The 21,765-nt window shown below is 35.2% G+C and overlaps 1 protein-coding gene across 2 annotated transcripts in view; it reads left to right on the top strand.

Annotated features, from left to right (window-relative positions):
* The first annotated feature begins 717 nt into the window (after positions 1-717).
* LOC135205109 (mpv17-like protein) overlaps positions 718-21,765 on the top strand; it is a 30,424-nt gene continuing 9,376 nt past the window's right edge. The window contains exons 1-3 of one of the 2 annotated variants that reach the window (XM_064235453.1): positions 718-857; positions 13,200-13,509; positions 14,145-14,242. In XM_064235453.1, the coding sequence (XP_064091523.1) occupies positions 13,384-13,509; positions 14,145-14,242 (224 nt within the window). In that variant the 5' untranslated portion in view covers positions 718-857; positions 13,200-13,383. Of the gene's footprint in view, positions 858-9,138; positions 9,246-13,199; positions 13,510-14,144; positions 14,243-21,765 lie in introns of those variants that run through there. The other variant, XM_064235462.1, reaches the window with a different exon arrangement.

Below are 21,765 nucleotides of genomic sequence, written 5' to 3' on the forward strand. Positions count from 1 at the left end.
AGCCTTCGGTTGGTTTCTTTATTTCTCCCGTATGGACGAGGGACGATTGTGGCCTGTGGCTACGCAGTGGTTGTATTGTTGTATTGGGGATGTGTTGCGTGCCGGCCCTTTGAAGGAAGGGTGGGGAACGAGAACTACTTTTTTTCTTCTTCTTCTTTTGTTAGATCACTAGAAAAAACATGATTTGTTTTCCATTATTCTTCGACATGCGCCATTTACATACTCTGTCTGAGACGGACGACCGACATGAGAAATAAAAGCACTCTTGAGCATTGGAGTTTATTAGTTCATTTAGAAAAAAAAAAAAGAGTAGAATTATCTAGTACCGAAACACTCGCGTAACACGTGACTTAATCATGAACACTGAACAACCTGCCTTTTTAATGTATGTGAAAATCCCATATATTCCAAGATAAAGAGAGATTGCATCTGTTATTTTTCCGTCTGTCGAGAAGATAATGCACAGCTACAGTTATCATTCTTTTGTCGGACGCTAATATTAGGAACATAGGGTAACAGTGCTGATTGGCGAACTGAACTGATGCCAAACGCTACCTGTAAGGTATAGTTTAAGAAGGAAACAGAATTAAGCTAATTACGCATTTCTAATACGATGTACATGTTGTTTAGGAGATGTTATATTAATAGAATTGATCGTGATACGACGTAAATATATAAAATACAGCGAAATTGTAATCGTAATTGGCAACTCGCGTCAGGGTCAGATGGCACCACCTTGTAAGTTGTAAAGCAGTTGTTGTGGACTAAGTCTCGGTTAGACTTAGTATTCAGTAGCAGTAGCGATCGACCTGCGGTATATATCTACCCTTAGAAAGCCTTTTCATTGACGAAACATTGTGAGTAATTTCGTATATTATTAATCTTTCTTCAAGCTATTGCAAAGGTAACCGCGGACGTACTAGTTAGGCCGAAGGTATCCCGTCTTAAGCCGAAACAGTAAATTTACAGATTATAAGACTAAGGAATTTTGAATAATCCAGTCATTACGATACCTCTACGAATTTTTATTGTAATAATTGCACAACTATGTAGTTTTGGTGCCATAATTAACTTAAACTGTTTCACTCTCTTCTATGTTAGGTCTAAGTTTAATTTTTTTCAAAGCGTGTACGTGTAGTACAGTGGCCATGCAAATTCTTGCAGTGCAGTTACAACACTGCATGTCGCAGTTGCTTTCGTATTACAAAAAATACTCTAAATATACTCTCGGTCTTTTTAAAGGACCTTGGTATTACATAAGGTAAGCGAAGGTTCTCAATATCTGCGAAATTTGAGCTCTCTCTCTCTCTCTCTCTCTCTCTCTCTCTCTCTCTCTCTACTCTCTCTTCATCTCCTCTCATCGTAGTCTTTCTCTCTCCTCTGCCTCGCGTTCTCTCTTCTCTTCTCTTTATATATACATAATATATATATATTACTATATATTTTATATAATATATATATATATCTATATATATATATATATATATATATATAGTATTACTTACAAGAAAAGTGTTTGCCACTAGGCCGGTATTTTTTTTTTTTTTTTTTTTTTTGTTAAACATTGAATTATACATTAAATATTACAGGGTCGAACATCGGAAATAATTCTCTCTCTCTCTCTCTCTCTCTCTCTCTCTCTCTCTCTCTCTCTCTCTCTCTGCTTTATTGGGTTTCAGTTCAGCTTGTTGAATGAGACTAAAGTGTCTGACTTTCCACACCGTTAACATAAACTCTTCAATCAGATGTTGTGTTTCTCGGTTGTTGTTGTTGTTGTTGTTCCTAGATAAGCTGGCTTTGGCCGAACTAAGGAGTTTTGGACTTCGACCACCTCGTAGTACGAGTTCGAATTTAAACAGGTTTTGTTTACAATAGTAGAAAAGTCTGTATTTCACCCGTTAATCTGTGTACTAGGACTATTGAAATGATTTACTCTCCATTGTTGTGGGAATTAGTCATTCGATTTGTCCTTTTATATCTGTCTAATCATAATTACCTTTTTAAATTAAAGATGAATAATAATCAACAAACATTTCTTGCAAAATTGGTGTTCATGAATCATAAATTATACATCTAATGTTCCAGTGTGTAGCGGCTAACCCGAAACAGTAGTAAGTTTGGTTTGATGGTCATACACTCAGGGTATAAAAAATCCTTTACTACACTGATTAAGTTCGAAAAAAATCTGTTGTTATATAACGTTAATAAAATAATATATTAATAATAAATTACAACAAAATAATTAGGATACTAATAGCAGAAATGATAAGAGCTAAGCAATTCGATCACATACTTCACGGGCAGAAACAACCACATTGTTGATCTTCCTGATCGCGTCACAATCACTATTCGATAAGAACAAATGTACCCTTATTTCTTTGCATTAAAGCAGACTTTCTTATCTGTCACTTTCGTTAAGCCGGCCATACACGTGCAGTTTTAATGACAGTTATGACTGTGCAGTTATAAACTGTCCACAGTTTAAACTGACGTCAGTTAAAAATGAAATGCACACACACACACAGTTCAATCCCTCAGTTTTTACCATGGATTCCGAGAAGTACGATCTTGTGCTCTCGATGTATTCTTTGTAATGCTACAAACAATTAGATACTAAAAAGCGTAAACAGTGGTGCAAAAAGTGGTTACTGAGGCAAAATCAATGTTCTGATATTAAATTATTAAAGGAATTAAGTGAAGAACCATTGATTTTCTCAATTATTTGCACATGACTGGAACTGTACCAAAAGTTGCTTTCGCTTTGTTTACGTGCTATCTCAACAAACTGTACTCACCGCTACCACCGATAGAAATGAGAAATTGAGAACTGTACAGTTACGAATCCCCCACACACGCTCAGTTCATTACTCCTTTCAGTTAAAAATATGGAACATTGCATTTGTCTCAGTTTAACTGTACAGTTTTGTTGAACTGACGAAGATGAGCAACTGAGATACCCACACACGTGCAGTTTTAACTGTCAGTTATAACTGAACAGTTATAACTGTCAGTTAAAACTGCACGTGTGTGCATTTTTTTTTTTTTTTTTTTTTTTTTTTAAACTAGTTGTCTAATTTATTTGCGTTAAGTTTAAAACCATTTCAACAAGAATGTATATCCATGGATGTGGCTCTCTTCTGTCAATTTTAAAAAAATAATAATCTGAACTGTGAAATTTATGTTAATTTGGATTCTTGTTTATTCATCATTCTTTTTGCTGTTCTCTTCTGTTTATAAGAAAGTAGTCCCCGTGAATCTAGTGTAGCCCTGAAGGACATCGTGGATTTGGTTCAAACAGCTACTATAGCGGCTTGGGAGTGAATCAGTGTTGGAGCGTAGCAGGTTTTGTTGATTCAAGTTCTCAGTGTGGAACACGAGAGGAGTAACTTTCTATATATATATATATATATATATATATATATATATATATATATATATATATACTATATATACGAAAGCGTATGTCTGTTTGTTTTGTTTACGTGTACTACATGTTGAGAGTAGAGAAGTTTATATACTAGCGCTATGGCCTAGATTTGAGGATGTGGAGTGGGAGAGTGGCCTCACTGTTGAGCTTGATTGTCTCTGATTATCAGCGCCGAACAAGAAGGCAGTTGGGGTTGAAGTGTGTTGATGTAGTCTCTCTCTCTCTCTCTCTCTCTCTCTCTCTCTCTCCTCTCTCTCTCTCTCTCTCTCTTAGATCATTTGTAAAAGACGAATTGGATATTATGAAACCTATAATTCGAAATTTTGATAAAACCACCCGTAGTATAGTATACCCTGCTATTAGGACAAGACTGAAAACCCCATTTAAAAATGACTTAGATCAACGTCGGTTATGGAGATCTCGTGGACAGCTTTGCTTTTCAATCTCATGACCAGACGTATATACATGCTATGTATACGTTTGACGTAGTAGTACTACAGTAACCGGCGGGCGTGAACTAAAATACCGCCAACATCAAAGAATTCAATAAACTTGCCTATTAAAGCTGAGCTATATATAGGCTGGGTGTATTTGCTTCGATCCGTCATAAGTTATATTTAACGATTTTTTTTTAAACCGTACTCGGGCGCGATTGCAACATCGTTGAATTGATAAGTATGTCGTGAGTATACCAGAAAAACGTCGAAGGGATAGATAACGCTGTGTTGCGGAGAGAGAGAGAGAGAGAGAGCTGCTGGGAAAAAAGAGGAGTTGACGGTTACCAGGGAATCGATGAGGACCCTTTTGGAGTTTAGTACTTTTCTTAATAATATCTCATTGTTTTCGCCATCGCTACATAGCTCAGCTGACGCTATGTGCTCTTGTGCCTCCACTTGATTCCGGGTTTCATCTTGTATACAGATCTCCAGCCTTCCTTCTCGTGTATATATATATATATATATATATATATATATATATATATATATATATACGTGTGTGTGCATACAGATGTTTGATATATGTCGAGCACTATCAGCGTTTTTAAGATATATAGGCCTAAGAAACTGGCAAGATGGTTCTGAGCCGATTATTTACAATTTCAAGTCTGTATCGATTCCTTTCACACACACACACACACACACACACACACACACACACACAGAGAGAGAGAGAGAGAGAGAGAGAGAGAGAGAGAGAGAGAGAGAGAGAGAGAGAGAGGAGCAAGAAGAGAGAGAGAGAGAGAGAGAGAGAGAATGGGTAGCAGCAACAGAGGTCCATGAAAATTGGTCATTAAAAAAAATGGATCTCTGATGTCTCGTATACTGTAATACCTAATGACTATGAGAATCTCTCTCTCTCTCTCTCTCTCTTTGTGTGTGTGTGTGTGTGTGTGTGTGTGTGTGTGGGCTTTTGCAAGCAATTTCTTACTGAAGTAATGCGAAGCGACTGCATATGCTTGGGAATTTACGTAATGGGTGGTGCTCACTGACGTTTTTACGACGTCTAGTCTGTTAATATCCAATCTATTAATAACTGCAAATTCCGATATGTTATGAAAAGACACTTAAAACATTACGAAATTTGCGGTAATGCCAATAGTTTCATTTCCCTTGGTAGTCACAGCTAGAGAGAAGAAAAAGGAATGTTATGTTAGACCTCTCCAAATTTTGAAAGGGTACTACCAATTGGTCTTGGTACTACACGGGGAGAGGGCTACAGCCTGCATCGAGCTCACTCGAACCCCTAGACCTGGCCACGGGGCTTCATCTTTGGACCCTCGCAGTGCCGTTGATACCAGATAATTTTGCCATCTCAATAATCTCATTCACATAGTCATAGCTGCAACATGGCTTCGTTATTTGCTTTGCGAATAATGATCATTTTTATCCGGTAAAACTCGGGAACTCTCTTAAAGTTCTTACAGACATATTTTAACGTTCCCCGAACTACTCTCCAGATTCCATCCTAGCTATGTATACTACTGATATTTTAACTGAAACTCCCGCGGGTCTGTGTCGAGTGACCTCATTGGTCCCAGTGCTTGCTTGGCCTTTGGCCTTAATTCTATATTCAGTTATATTCACTTCATAGTGTGATCTTCAAGATTGTTCAATACGCCTTTCTCAGTAGCACTTGTGTCCCATGATGCTCTAGACATCTGGCATCCCCAGTTTGGAGACTGAAAGGAAATGGTCAATTTAACGTCATTTCGTGAACCGTGGAGGGGAAAAAATGATACGTATTTCTGGAGCTCCTACTATATGGTCGAAAATCCAGTTAATGTTGGGTAGTACTACCATGCATTTTGATGTTTGTACTGTCGGCCAAAAAACTGATGGCAGAGTTTCATAATTTTTCGTTCACCTGCATGACGCACGATTCATGCCTTATTTATCTATTTTTCTTTTTAAAGATGGAAGAAATCATGTGTAATGACGTTAAAAACAGTCACTGATATCTTTAGAACATTGTTATGTTATTGTGTAAAACTATTTTCCATATAGCAAAATTGACGTGAACGAAACGAAGTGATAAAAAACGTCATATCACAGTTCACAACTATAGATATACATTACCAAATAGATACGAGACACCTATCACTAGTAGTATACCACAAACATAGTCCTTAAATTATCATTTCATTATTAAGTTGAAAGTAGTGGAACTATTCCATTTGTTAAATTTTATAGAAAACATTGGAATCTCACAAAATGCTATCAAATAAAAAAAAAAAAAAACAAAAAAAAAAAAACGATATCCTAACAGTGTGAACCAGGCGACCTCACTCTATTGCTTTTGATGTTATGTGCACGGAATATAAGGTCAATATATCATTTATCGGTCTAAGAAACATCCCTCGATGAGCGAGAGAATTATTGCACTGCATTCGGTGCAAGTTCCTGTTGGAGAGATATCAAGAAAGCTTGATAAACCGGAGAGAATCATACATAGATGAATCAAATTGTTTAAAGAACGACAAAATTTAGAACATGGGTCTAGAGGTGGAACACCTCGAAGCACCACAAGAGAGCAAGACAATACAGTAGTGTAAATGTTGCTGAGCAACATTCATTTGTGAACTTTGAATTCTAGTGCCTCGTCACGACATTGCTGAACCAGGAATCATAACTAGCTCTACGCTTATGACTGGTGTCTGAGGATTACTTTAGATGGAGAGGAAGAGATTTTTAAAACTACACTTGAAATCTTTGATAGTTGTCTAATGAATAAGTCTAATGAATAAGCAAACTTATCTTTGATGGATGAGAGATTCAGTTAGGCTTACTCTTTTTGTTTTGTTTTTCATCGGTGGCCAGTGAATACCACGGATAGGGAGGAAACGGTTTCAATGATGCATGCATTTTTTCTTCAAAACCTAAAGAATACATTTTATTGGGAGATACTTTATTAACATCGGCCTAATCCTTTCATCACTACTATACGCCACCTCTGTTCTCTTCTACATCTCAGACGACTCGATCCGACTTCTCACTACGAAGTCCATCGCGTGAAAGCATCACTAATGATAAACGGACGGCTTAAAATGCATGCTTATAAAATATTTTCTGTTCAAAGAAACTTTATCTTTCATTCCACAAAATATGTGCATACACTCGCGTTACACCCTGTAGCCGTCAAAGAGCAACCCTTGATTAAAGCAGTAGGGTTTTCTTGAAAAAAAAAATATATATATGAAATAGACTTAAACGAGAACGTCACCTACCTTATTTCTGATCCCTTCAGCTACTTAAAATATTCTTATGGTAGTACATGTGAAACTAATTTGAATTAATTTCTATTTAGCTAAGAAAGCTTTAATGAAAGTAAGCCTTTCTTAATGTATTCGTCAGTTTTGACTCCCACAGCTTTCCAACGTGTCCAAATGAAACAGGATGATATGCAAGGAATTCGATAAAAAATAAGACTGAATCATATTCGTTTGATTTTTTTATGATTGCTTTTTGACTCTGAATAGCTAGGTCTGAGTTAATTATGTTAAGCAATTATGAAAAGGATAAAAAGAAAGGCGAACATGTCTAATAAAACAAGAATAACGGGAATGGTCAAATAAAGCAGGTTAATATATATGTATATATATATATATATATATATATATATATATATATTATATATATATATATATATACGTATACATATATTGTCGATTTAAATATTCATTAATATTACGTATCCGAGAGAGTATACTGCTGAAAATAGACCTGTACCTACATATGTAATGATTACATAATAAAAATATGGAATGTTAGTCCATATATAAAAGACTAAAACTAAAGAGGTCAACCAGATTGCTTGCAGGAGTGTGATCAGACTAGAGACGCTAAAGATGACGTATACAATAAAAGTAGGCTAAGATAACATGCCGTCACCTGTAGTCATTCATTTGTTTTGAAAACATTAGTTCAAGCTCCCTGCTTGAGACAACTACCGCAACCTATAATTCAAACGGCCTACGTGATCTATAGTGTGTCTCATTTTGTATGTATATGTTCATATGTTCGAGCTACTGTCTGTTCCTTTATGACTGGTAACCGAGATGGTAGTAGAAGCAGAATAGAGTTAGCTATCGTCATTAGAAGACCTGTACCTCTTTACCTAAGCTTTATCATGTAGAGAGAATAGAATTGGCCATCATCATTGGCAGAAGCGATCAAGCTATCGTCATTAGAAGACTCGTACAATCTACTTTGATCTTCACCATTGATAAATTCAGAGAATATAAGTATTTTTGTACTTCGTGGTTTCTACTAGAACCTCACCTCATCACCGAATCATCATGAGTTTAACACATCGTCGTCATAACCAAAGAAGATAATACCGACCTCGTAAGTGATCTACAAACCCCAAGACACTCCATTGAATATGGAAGTGCAATACCAACCGACTTAGCGTAAGATTATCGCAAGTCTAACATTACCTCATAGGGCGCCTTATTATACAAGGCAACAGCCCTAAACATATTTAGCATCGCTGACGACTGTCATTTAATTGGTATTTTTTATTGCCTCCTTTTCACATATGTAGGTTGCATAATGAATCTAATCGTGCAGGAACGAAAGTCATTCTAAAATAATGTCAAAGATGTGTAATGTCCAGCATTAATTGGCTCTCATATATTAGGGAGACGTAAGTGGTTCAGTGCTTGTTTTAGCTTTCCGACATTTTCATTATGCTACCAGAACTTTAGATAATGGTGTATAGGGATGTTTCCTACAATGTTACTGTGATATATTTGCGAATTTGACAGCTGAAACACCTTATGAAAAATGGCATGGCATTTTTGAGTAGTAAAGCATGCAATACTGTAGATTCAGAGCTAATTTGCCCGGTAGATTCAGAACTAATTTGGCCGGTGAACGTGTAGTTAAGTTGAATGATGAAATATCATTACCGAAATCATATGTACACGACGCCATTTGAATGGCTAAGGATGTAGTCTGTATAAAGTGCAGGGGTAATTTGGCCGGTGAACACGTAAAGCCGTTAATCAACTTAAATGTATTTGACGTCATTTTAATGGCTCCCTCAGGGCTAGATCTCTTCATTGCGAGCATTTTACATAGGGATAATTTTGGTAAATGATGCATTTACTATTTAAATTATTGACAAGCAAATCGATATATACAGATTATTTTGTATGTAAAATTTCAAATAATCCGAGTACCGTTTGAATTTTAACCTATCTACAAAGAAAAATCTGGGTGTTGAGAACGGTGCCGGTAAATATGCCGTAGTTTTCGTCTGCATTGAATGACAGCTCCTTCACGAAAATGTAATGTTCACCTACCGAGGGAGCTATGTGAGTACTGTTCTACAATTTTGTTTGCTGAACATTATCTAATTAGACAATACTGAGCTTTATGGTATATCATTTGCCTGGTAAGGCTCCATAATTAAGGCTTGTATTGTTGTAGTGTAGGGTGTTCTGCATTGCCGCAAGTTCGTATTGATCAATCGTTCAAATCTTGCAGACTGTAGACGAGCAGAATGACTATGTTAGAACTTACTACAACGTTATTTATGCCAAATTTGCTCAGTCGTTCATTCTGCTCGGTGATAATCATGACTTCTCTGCAGATGTTTAAAAATATGAGACTTAAGCATTGGTAGGTAGCTAGTAGTAGCTAGTACTAGGGTAAAAAACCGTAGGGTCCAGAGTGGACCATGTACGATCAGCTTGGACAATCCCCAAAAAAGTACATTATAACGCGTCCTGACATTGGAGATGGGCATCAGTCGCGACTTCTTGTTGGTGAGAAACGGAGCTAAAGACCTCTACTCTCCTTTTGAAGTAAGTATTTTCTCCAAAGTTAGAAATTAAGGCCAAATTTTAAGATTTAAACAGAGGGTAGTGAAACGGTGTCAAACGGAGTGCAAATCTCACCAAAATTGCGTTCAACATTTTTACTTACAACTCGAAGTATTTAGAAGATTGACGCCATCTCAATGTTTAAGGAGTCGCTTGTGTCAATAAACTAACCATTTCCTGTGATAAATCCGCACACCACTTGTACCCACAGAAGCTGGGGCTCTTTCATCACAACAATCGGAAAACTTTTCCTCACCGAGTAAACAACTGTTTTGTAGAAGAAGACGATGAAGAGTGCACTTCGATAATTTTTTAAATAAATAGTAACATCAATATTTTACATATTTATGATGATTAATTTGAAAATATTCGTTATTGAAAAAGTAACTCGATTCTGACTCAAATTTAAGTAATTATTTTTTGGAATTAGAACGTTCTTTTAAGTCCTGTATTATGACGTCACGACATCTTGACTTTCGTACCTATTGTAAATAATTGCTTTACTCAACTTTCTTGCAGAACAGTTTACCAGTTATTCAGGCAGATTATCAGCTCTTCATGTAATTGGTATAATCGTAATGTGCATATATATCTTTATTATTTACTTTTTGGATATATGAAGATGTTTTACTGCCGGATTATCGCCATAGTGTGACGCAATCGTTTTTGGTCCCTGTGCCTCTGTTTTCGCACCATAAGAAATTATGGGGCCGAATTTGCAATGACCAGAAAGTCGTTAAAAGAGGAAAGTTACCATTGAGGGACATATGTTTTGATTGAGAAAAATACAAATTTATTCAATAGCTAGCTTGTAAAAAATACTTGATTACAAAAACTTGATTGACAACTAAGCAGCATACCTACAATGGGTTTCAGAGACAGTGCAACCACGTTTTTGGGCAATACCTATTTCTGTAACGAATACTCGTATCAGAACGAGATTTTGCTATAGTGCATTACACCCAGTGCCGTAATTTATAAGGGTATCATGAATCACTAATCGTAAAGAATAACGACACTTGTCCTTGTACCAAGAGACAAAAACTCCATTATGCAGAAATGGATACGAACACGCGTATAAAGCTCCACCTACCCTCTCCCCCCTCCACCGCCACCCCTTTCCTTCTTCGTTCCTTCGCCTTCCTTTCTCTCTCTCTCTCTCTCTGTTGCCATTCGGTATGTGTTGACCCTCCAAACTGGTTATAAGACTACACACAAAACGTTGAAATTGGTGAAATTAGGCTATGTATTGGAAGTATATATACGTAAATATTAAAGCAATTTTATCATTATTGGATTACTATGACAACTAGAATTCATGGAAACAGTTTATAACAATGAATCTGCGTATGTGTGAAGCCTCCACTAATGTGGCATTGATGATTTTGCCATTCTTAGCATGCAAACATTAAAGGTTACATTTATTTCTGGCATATGGTTATTAAAGAAATTCAAAATACTAATATAGACTGAAATCAATAAAAGGTGCTAGCAAAAACTAAAAAGCAAAAAAAAAAAATATATGTATATACGTAATTCACTTATCCGTAGTCGTTCCTCTATGGTTTTCGGCAGCCAGATGTACGAAAACGTTAGAAATATTTGATTGTATCTACTTTAGAAATATCTGTAATTTTTCGGGGTAATTTGGTTGCAAAAAAGGGATAATATACATGAATTAGATACAAATTTTTAAATAACAAAGTAAATTTGAACTAAATAACGAGTAAAGTAAACAATTTAGGGAATAAAACTTTGCAGTTTCGTCGTCTGCTGTTTGTAACTGTGTTTGTGGCGCGCACGCTTAGGAACCAGGAACAGCAACTGGTTTAAAGTGCAATGTGGAGTGAACTGAGACCAAAATGTGTATAATAACAATCAAATAAGCTCTGTGGAGTTTCAGTTGTGATGGCAGTAAGGATAAAAACCACCGATTACAAGGTAGAATGAATTCAGTTCAAACCATGACCCCGGGAATAAAAAGTTTTATACTTTCAGTAATATAGGCAACAAAATGTTATTTTATTGTGCTGATTACAATTGCAATCTTGAGTAAGATCAATAAACATTACATACATATGCTAACATTGTTCAAATGATTGCTGGGAAGGCTGGGAAAGATGATTTTTGTCACTGATCAAAACCTTTACATCCCACGGTAGCCGCCATATTGGATTTCAAAACTGCCTTGAAAACATATTTTACGAAGAGCGTCACATGCTTATTTTAGTTCGTATGGGGCTTCCATATATCACATTATGTTGACGAAACTTCAATCTTTTGATTGGTATGCTTGGAGTTGTAATTGTATTCGTGTTTCACCATTTAAATATCGAGTGAATAAGACCTGAAAACCGTGATAAGGGTTGGTAGCCGCTGGTTTTTCCCCCTAGTAAGCTAATTTATGGTGATTCCTTTTGATAAAATGCTCCAGTAGGTGCTTTGGTAGTCCAGGATGAAATATCAGAAATTTTTCCCTACAGATAGAGATAGAGAGAGAGATATAAATTTTACTCACTTGTCACACCATTTTATTAATTTTATCGTGTGAAAATTAGGTAGCTACTACCTATGTTGGCAATGTATGCAGATGCTCAAATATAATTATAAAAGCGTATAGTAGCTAATTATCTTTATTATAATATTGGTATTATCTGATAGCCTACATTGAGCAAAATGGGATAACTAGGGTTTTGTGATTATGTTGGTTTTGATATTACCTGTGTTGACTTTATTGATTCATTTCTTTTTGTGGTAGGATAGTAGGCTCACGTGCAACAGTTCTTGTAGGAATATATTTCTGATAAAGCCATCTGTCACTTAATAGGTTAGGACATTTCACATTTATTGACAGGTGAGACCTTCTAACACCTACTGACAGGCTAGGTCTTGTCACACTAGCGAAAGGGTAGGCCATGTCACACTAGTGACATGCCAGATCATGTCATGTTAGTGACAGGTTTGGCTACATCACTTTAGTGACAAAGGTGTATAAAAATAAATTGAACGTTAATTATGAAAATAGCAAGTACCTGGGTAAAGGAGCCTTAGACCCCAGTAATGTAAGCCAAAGCATGCAAAATTGACAGTTAAAAGGTTATATGCTAACCTAAGCTAACATGAGGCATGATGTCCTGCTTCGACTGTATTACAGTACTGTACTCTTGTAAGGTGCTTTTAATCTGTCAGTTTGTTAATTTGAAAATTTATAACCCCTGCCTGTAGACATGCACCCTGAATATTATTTCAGGTTTTACATAGTAGTATTCTTATTTCAAGATATGCTAATGGGATTGTGTTGATTTTCTGTGCCGTACCATCTTTCCGCCTTATATTTTTTAGACCAAAGAATTTTTTCCTAGATTATGGCATTTTGGTTGCTCTCCATTTTGATATGTTACAAATTATTTTTATCATAAGGTAAATTTATATTTTATTTTCCAGGTGCCAGTGATTTCAAGGGAATAAATAACAGTTGCTCAACATAGTACAAAAGAGGAAACTTTTTCTAGTCAAATATTTTTATCATGGCATGTTGAAGAGGACAAGATGAATGTGTGGCAGCTTTGAACTCTCAAGAAATAACTAGTCAAGAGAAAAGGAAAATCTGTAGGACAACAACTGAAAGATGCAAGCTTTTAGGGCATTACGAGCCTCTGTGGCAAAGAGACCTGTTGTAGGGAATGTTGTCGTTTATGGAACACTGTATACTGGAGCTGAGTTCTTCCAGCAAACGATGAACAATAGAGTTATGGTAAGTTATCCTCTGATTTCATTCTTAATTTAGAGAAATATGAATATGATGGCTATCATAATCTTTGGTCTCTCAGTTAGTGACTAACATCAGTTTTTGCTATTGGTTCAGTAGGAATCAATCCCCTCATTTTCTATTAATCAGTGTGGTTATTCAGTGTGGTTAATCAGTATGGTAAGTGATCATAGTAGTTTGTTATGGTTTGCTTGGACCTTTACAGAGATGCCCCTAATTCACTGTTGGAAATCAGAAAGTGTGTTTTCTTCTTGAAAATAAAGGTGAAGTGAGTTAATACAGTACTATTATATTTCTTGAAATTTTTTAAAGCAAAATTTTGTTTTACTAGATTTGCTCTCTCTCTCTAGCCTTAAGTATCTATTTGTTTAAAGATTTTTGATTGGATACTTCACAAAAATGCTATTACTTTGATCTGTTCATTTGCAGTTATCTTTTTAGTAATTTTGTGTATTAGTGTGAATTTATGTACCGTATTTTGAAGTTTTTTGTTATATTTACCTCTTTTTAGCCGATTTGATGCCTATGAGTTCATTTTGTTGGAAAAGATTTTGATTTACCAGCCCTACTGCTAAGAGTAGGTTCAATTACTATTTTTAATTAGTGTGTGTATTTTCTAGATTCCTAAAGGCTCCACTCCACAACCTTACGACACGGGAACACTTGCTCGTTATGGCGTCATGGGAACCTGTGTCTTCCCTCATATCCTCTACCATGCGTATGATATTTATTTTTATTTCATTTTTTAATTAGCTTAATTTGTATTATCTTTGCTCTACCTCTTTGCTGGCTTCATTTTAAAGTACTGTATTGTAATATTCCAGTGTTTACCATATTGAGTTAGGGATTGGTAGGACAAAAGGATGATATTATACGGAGTACTGTACTATGATTTAATGGTGTAGGTTTGCACTGGAAATTCCTGGCATCTGACCATACCAGGTGTTAAAAGGCCTCATACCCAGTTGGTGTTTAGAACCTGGTTACAGATTGAGGTTTGAACGTAGTGTTCTCTGCCAAATTTATTCTGGTCTTTGTCAGCACGCACTATCTGCTCATAGATATTCAAGTTTGGTGGGTAACTTAAAGGTGCTGTCTGATGTCAAAATATCTATGATTATTGGTAGTTTTTATTCATTGGACATTATCATTATCTCAAAGGATGATAGATGCATGATGTCATTGTATGTACCTATTTAGAATTTAAAAGGGTTAACTTCATCATGTTGCAGTTAATTCTGTGAGTGGGATAACGAATTAGGACCTGTATGTGAAAAAGTTTACCAAGTACAGTTGAGTTTTTATAATCATACTTCATACTCTTATACTGTGTATGGATTTTTGAAAAAAACATAGATTTTTCATTACCTCCATGCAGAGTTGCTTCTTTAGATAAGAATATGTAATGCACAAAATATCTTTATTGTAGAATTCTTTTGAATTAGAAAAGGAATGTTTGGGGGCCCATAACTTTAGGTGGTCTTCCAACACTATAACATCCCAGTAGTTTCTACAAGTGTATTACACTTAACATTGAATATGAGGTTGTTTTTGTGTAACACTCATTTGGGCCCCAGTTAAGTTTAAAGTAACCCCATGATATTTAGCTTTCCCAGAATGGGACATAGGTGTAGTATATAAAAGTATTTTTTTCAGAATATACTGTATTTTTAATGAAGGACGATTGCATGTAGAATTGTTTTGAAAAGTTCAAGAGGTAGAGTTGCACTTTCTGTTTAGTAGAAGCACTGTCAGAAGCACATCACAATTGATAATTATTTGCACTTCTACCACATTTTTAGAGGATTGTAAATTCAGATTTTCCAGAGTGTTACGTTTATTTTAACACTGTGAAATGACGTACTTCTGTTTTCTGTTTTTCTTGTTAGACCTCAATGCTGTGGATCCCCGCTCTCATTTGTAATAGAGAAGTGTCCTTTTATTTGTTAGTCAAATCTATGCAGGTTCACAAAAGCAATGTTCATTTTAAGATGTTTTATTTGGCTTTGAATAAGTAACGGGACAAAATTTTGTCATAGCTTAGCAGAGTTTAGTTGAAAAAGAAAATATTTTATCTTGATTACTATTACTGAGACTGATGTAGACACATACTTACACTACCTTACAAGATGATGTATAATGTCCTGTCAACATTGAATAAAGCTAAACAAGTAGGAAATTATAGAAATGTTTCACATAAAGTTGACCAGTCATGTTGTCCCAAAGTTTGAAGGAATCCTAAAGGTATATTTTGACTGTCTGATGAAAAGTGTAGTTATGAAAAATTTTATTTCCTCATTGTTATGATTTCAGTAGGGTGCTGAATAGCCATCTTGGCGCAAGCTTTTTTTTTATTTTGTCATGGTTAGGGCTCAAGGTATCAGTTTAAGTCCTGATGACTTGAAGGCTGAAGTTTGCCCTTGGGGATGCAAATTTGTATATCCCTGCAGCATCATAGCATCACTATGGTTCAGCTCTGGTATGAACTCTGCTACATGATTGCTTTTAGCTGTACAATATATGATAATTCCTGTAATGGCTCCAGTAAAGTATGTTTCCAGTCTTTTCTACTGTTTGCTTAAGTAATGAAAGGACCTTAGCCTAGCTCCTAGCCAGGCAGGAGCTATGAGTATCTAGATATATTTTTTCCATGAGTTGGGATAGTTGTGGTAAGAGATATAAAGACTGAAACTTGAGTTAAAAGGTGGTCAAATGACTAAATTTAAATGGTCTATTGCAACCTTTCTTAATAGAGGCTGTGAGTTTGGTGGCAATGAGATTGATGTGTACTATTTCATTTTCTGTGAAACTGTACAGTGAGGAAGAATTTTTTCTTTTTCAGTTATTTAGACTTTTCATTGGAATAGTAGTTAGGAAGGGTTTAATGAAATGTGGGAATTTTTTTAACGTATTTTATTAAATGAACATATAATATTTTGAATGGCTTAACATTATAATTATTAATATTCTATATTTTCAGCTAAACATCATAATTTTTTAAATTCTATAGTTTCTTAAAAAGCCCATTTGAAGGAGGACATGAGTTGGACACTTCAGAAAGATAACCAGTGCCTCAAGTTTCACTAGGAATAGATACAGGCACAAATTTAACTCCATGAATATAATTTTTTAATAGATCCATGATATGTAAGTTGAAAGGTCATTGTTATTGAATGAAAACCAAACCTATTCCTAATTTCACAAAAGAGTAGCAAATAAATTATTGTTTACCTGCAAAAAAAAAAAAAAAATCAAAATACTTTTTCTGCTGAATGCAAAGTTGAAGTATACTATTGTCAAGTGGCTCATCATTACGTACTCATAGAGGGACTGTACAGTAGTAGCAAATTTTATGACTGCCTACCTCCACAGGACAAATGCATTTCATTTACTCTTAGGTGGAACTTGCTTTTGTGAGCCTGCATTATTGATTGATTTGCAAATGTTTTTTTATAAGTTTTGTTTAGTTAATTGCACTTTGCTTTTTGCCATTTAATTATATCACACTGCTCGACTAGTTAAAAGCACAGAAAGATATGTCATAGAAATTATAATTCCTAATGTTTAGAAATACCCTCATAGCACATATATTATATCTTTGATGTTGATTGCATTTGGTGCTTCTCTTCCACTAATGTAGATGCTGTATTGTTAACGCCAAATATAAGGGCTTGTATTTTCATTAATACGTATAGGTTAAAGTAAGTTTTCGATGGATGAAGTGTTTATGTAATTCAGAAATTTGTTGTGTGATTAAGTTTAGTACATAATTCTGCTTATTTATGTCTCCTTTCCTATTCTTTGCAGATTTCTTCAGATCCTCTATTTTTTCTTTATTTTTTCTTCTTCACACTTGCCTTTGACTCTGTCTTAATAATTTCTGGGTTATTGATGTAGGTAGTCCTCTTGTGATGACATTTTCATGGGTAGGGAAATAACTTATTCCACTGTTGAAATGGAGGTTCCAATTTGATTATGCTTTGAAGGCAGGCCAGTATAAGTGATTCGTTGTGTAAGCTTACATTTGGGTACAAAAATAGAGAGGGAATGGACTTTTAACTGAGTAAGTTATTTATAGTGATATTTAATTAAAACACCTTTATTGAGATTGAACACTGAATATTGTATTTTGCACTTCTGCAATTACTTGTGTGTCAGGTTTAGTCTTTAAAGTTCCTTCCTTTTCAGCAAAATTAATGTTGGATTAGATATGACAAACTTATTGTAATCCCAAACAGTTACTTTTGACTGCAGTTCTTGTGCCCCATTTCAGGCTCTCCAGGTAAAACTAGTTAACATGTACACATACATAGTATATTTACCATGTATTGAAGATGATGAAGTCAGTCTTAATGTCGATTTTTAAGGGATGTTACATATGAATGGAGTATTTGTTATTGATAATACATTTTCTTTTATATTCCAAAGCGTCACTAGCTATTAGTCTTGAGTAGGTAAAGTTCAAACAATATCAAGATTCTAGTCTTACAGGTAATGAATGGCATGAGTCATAGTTACTGACTTTTAAGAATAAAGTTGATTGGGTGATTTTGTTTTTGTCTTTTTAATAGTAGATACTAAAAGTGTAATAGCAAGTATGTTACCCTTTTAGAGGTTGTTGAAAGCATTCTAGTATCACATTGTAGCTTTAATTTTCTGTATTTCTTACCTTGTTTTGTTTTATACACTACATACATACATTAATTTCCTCATGTGATTCGTAGTGTGCTATTGAGGAGGAATTTTTTTATTACATCTCTGGTAGGTAAGACAGAATGGCTTCGGCGTCAAAAGTTATGATGTTGTGCAGTTGTATCGTTACGCTATCATGGGCACATCTTGGAGTGCTGTCTTGTGCCACTGGTGAGAGCTTGGTTTTGTGTGGTAACTTGTTTCTTTGTTCTGGATAACCAAGGAAAATTTTCTCTCCAAAGTATAGCTTTTTAAAAGTTTATGAATGTGTGCAGTAATATGGAAGGCATCTTTTTTCATTTCATGCAAGATAAATTTCAAAGATTATTTTCAAAAATTGCCCTGACAGTGGAGTGAACATTTTCATAGTCATCTTGCAGTGATTGTGTGTTTTTTTCTGAAGGGTGCATGCTTGATGTCTGTTATAACTTAAGGATGGTAAACTAATAAGTATAAGTACCAAAGCTTAAAGGAGTTTGAAGAAAAAGTAATTCTTGATTATGTAAATGGTAGATAAACAGAGAATCTCTTAAGAGGCAAAATGTCATTTGGTGGAGCTAAACCTATTTTAATAGTTTATTGATTTTTAATGGTTAATATATCTGCATCATAAAATTTTCTAATAAGACTAGAGTGTACCGTGTATATGGTTAAGCAAGGAGATTCAAATATGAAATTACAGTATATATTCTTATACTTTAGAGCAGCTGTAGTATTGAATTTTTTACTACGTATATAAAATGTTGCATTGGTTTTTTGTAATGAGTAGTTATCATCCTATGTTTTCTTCTTTATTCTTAATGTGCTTGGAGGGACTGTTATGGTATATGTTAGTATATAAGAATGTAACAAAAAAATAATTTCAGTTCTTTAGAAGGTATATTCATCTTTCTCTTTGTATATTCAGGAAGTTCCATATTTAGAGTCTGTGTAATAAAATTAGGTAATGGGGATTGGGAATTATGTTTTGCTGGCTTTTAGAACACTTTCAGAGACCTATGACTGTACGAACAGAGGACCAGAATTTCTGATTGCTAGTCTTTTCAGGAAATTGGTTTGGTGCCATCTTGGTAAACTGTTGATAAAGCAGTTAGGTAGACATTTAGATGATGCTGTATGACTTTTTTGAGTGGGTATGTTGTGCAGAGCAGTAGTTAGTCCCCAGGTTATGGCGGCTCTGACTGACAGCATTCTATACATACTTATGGTGTTTTATCAAATATAGTACAGGCAGTCCCCGGGTTATGACAGGGGTTCCGTTCTTGAGACGCGTTGTAACCCAAAAAATCGTCGTAAGCCGGAACATCATAAAAAAATACTAAGAAAACCTTACTTTTAATGCTTTGGGTGCATTGAAAACTATGTAAAATGCATTCTTATTGCATTTTTCATCAAAAAAACCTTCAAATATTGATTATTTTACATTTTTGGTGTCATATTTCTTGTGCCAGGTGAGTGTTGTAGACGTCGTAACCCTGGAACATGTGTCATAACCCTGGAGCATGCGTCATAAACCTGGAAATAATTTCTGATGAATATAGTTGAAAAGCACCTTAACCTCGGAACGTTGTAAGCCAAACCCATCGTAACCCGGGGACTGCCTGTATACATAAAAAATTGCTTCAGGGTAACAGCTGATGTTCCAAAGTTACGGCGCTGTAACTAGGATTCTTCTTCTTCTTTCTCACTATTATCCCTGTATTAAGGGGTCGGTTCCCTGAGGTGGCGTAACTAGGATTAAGGCACTGTAAATACTGATGTCCCGAGTCATGGCGTTTCCTGACTTATGGCACGCTGCTGGAATGGAACCCCCACTGTAATCTGGGGACTGCCTTTGCTTTAAGATGAATGGTCCTCACTTGTGAATCATCTATGAAGTTAAGTAAATCTTGAAGGGTACAGTAAATGAGCAGCATTACAAGAATGTGATAAGTTTGATAATCTTTTAGGCATTACTATTAAAGAAAGTTTCCCTGGTGAATATTTGCCTCTGGTATTTATGGTAATTATTACTTTCACAAACACAGCTCCTTTAAGTACTTGTGTATATGTTTTGCATTCATAAATTTTTCAAACAATAGATCATCATCAGTAGTACATAATAGGAATTGAATACATACAGCAGTTTTAATAGAGATGTGTATCAATAGCATGATAAATTCTAATATGTAAGCTAGAGCATTTCGATTAACTGCAGGTGATGTTTTGTCTGTAGTAGTATCTTGACTAAACTGACAAATATTTGTTCATTTTTGGTATCGTGGTTTCTTCAAAAGTCTAATTTTTAAGTCTCTGGAGTTGAAAGTGGATGTTGATGGGAATGCAGTCGAGGTCAGTGTTTGATAACCTTAGCACAGTCTCCGAGGAAGGCAAGGAGAAGGCATTATTAGCGTTGGAAAGAGAAGATTTCAGATGTGGTAAAAGTTTCAAAAATTTCCTGACAGTAAGTTATTATTGAATAGGGAGGATGAAGGCAGCATGCTGAATTCCTAGTTCTTAAAATTAGGCTTTGTCAGTAATGGTATTTTGGGAATTTCTATTCAGAGATATTAGTTAGTTGTGATGCAATGATTTTCTAGAGGAATAATTGGTGATGCTGAATAATGTTTTGAAATGACATTTTAGTGCAGTTATGTGATATCTTGAATACTGGTATGTCATATCATCTGCCTGAAAGTAGTCAGGTTATAGATATGGTCCTCTAGGATATACGCTTTGTGAGATAGGAAAACCCTATGTTTTCCCTTATATTTTGGCGATTTTTCACATATGCTAAGAGAAATCTTTTTTCTTTCATTCATCCGTAGTGAATTTTTTTTCATAATTACTAAATGTTGTCTGGATAGTCTGCATCAGTATTTTCTATTTAGATGTGAATTAGGAAAAGAGGAATGAAAGGGATTTAAAAGCAGGTAATTCAGCCCTTAAAGAAATTTTAGTCTTGCACCTTGAAAACAAGAATGCTGAAAAGTTTACAGTTGCATGGGCATAGACCCTCCATCTCTGCCCTTGCAAAACAGCCTATTTAGTTGTCATTTTATTGTGCCAGTTTGCTAAAACTGGTTTGGGATAAAGTATAAATTGTTGTCCCAATTATGTACCAGTAAGCATTTCAGTTCATTGATGAAATTAATTTTTTTTATATGTATACATGTGATAAGCTATTTACAGAATGCATAAACATATTCATTACCAGTCAAAAGCAGTAACAATGAAAGTTTTAAATGAAATAGCACAAAACGGAAAGGATGGGATAAAAATGCTATGTGAAGGAACAGGGTACCAAGAGGTTTTCAGTGAAGGTTCTCAAAGGTATTTGAAAATGAGGTCAATGTAGAAGGAATAAAGACTGAGTGGATATGTAACTATTTTAAAAGTGGAAAAGGGATAATTAATAGGGTTTGGCTTTAAGACTTTGAGGTTTTCCCACATTGTTTTTCAACTTTAGACAGAACCTTTTGTTCATTTCGCCGGTGGTCAAATTTGTTACAAATACCCAGCAAAGTTTGTGGGCATTACTTGTATGATTTGGATAGGGTGAACATTTGT

The sequence above is a fragment of the Macrobrachium nipponense genome, chromosome 24 (assembly GCF_015104395.2).
Source record: "Macrobrachium nipponense isolate FS-2020 chromosome 24, ASM1510439v2, whole genome shotgun sequence".
Lineage (NCBI taxonomy): Eukaryota > Metazoa > Arthropoda > Malacostraca > Decapoda > Palaemonidae > Macrobrachium > Macrobrachium nipponense.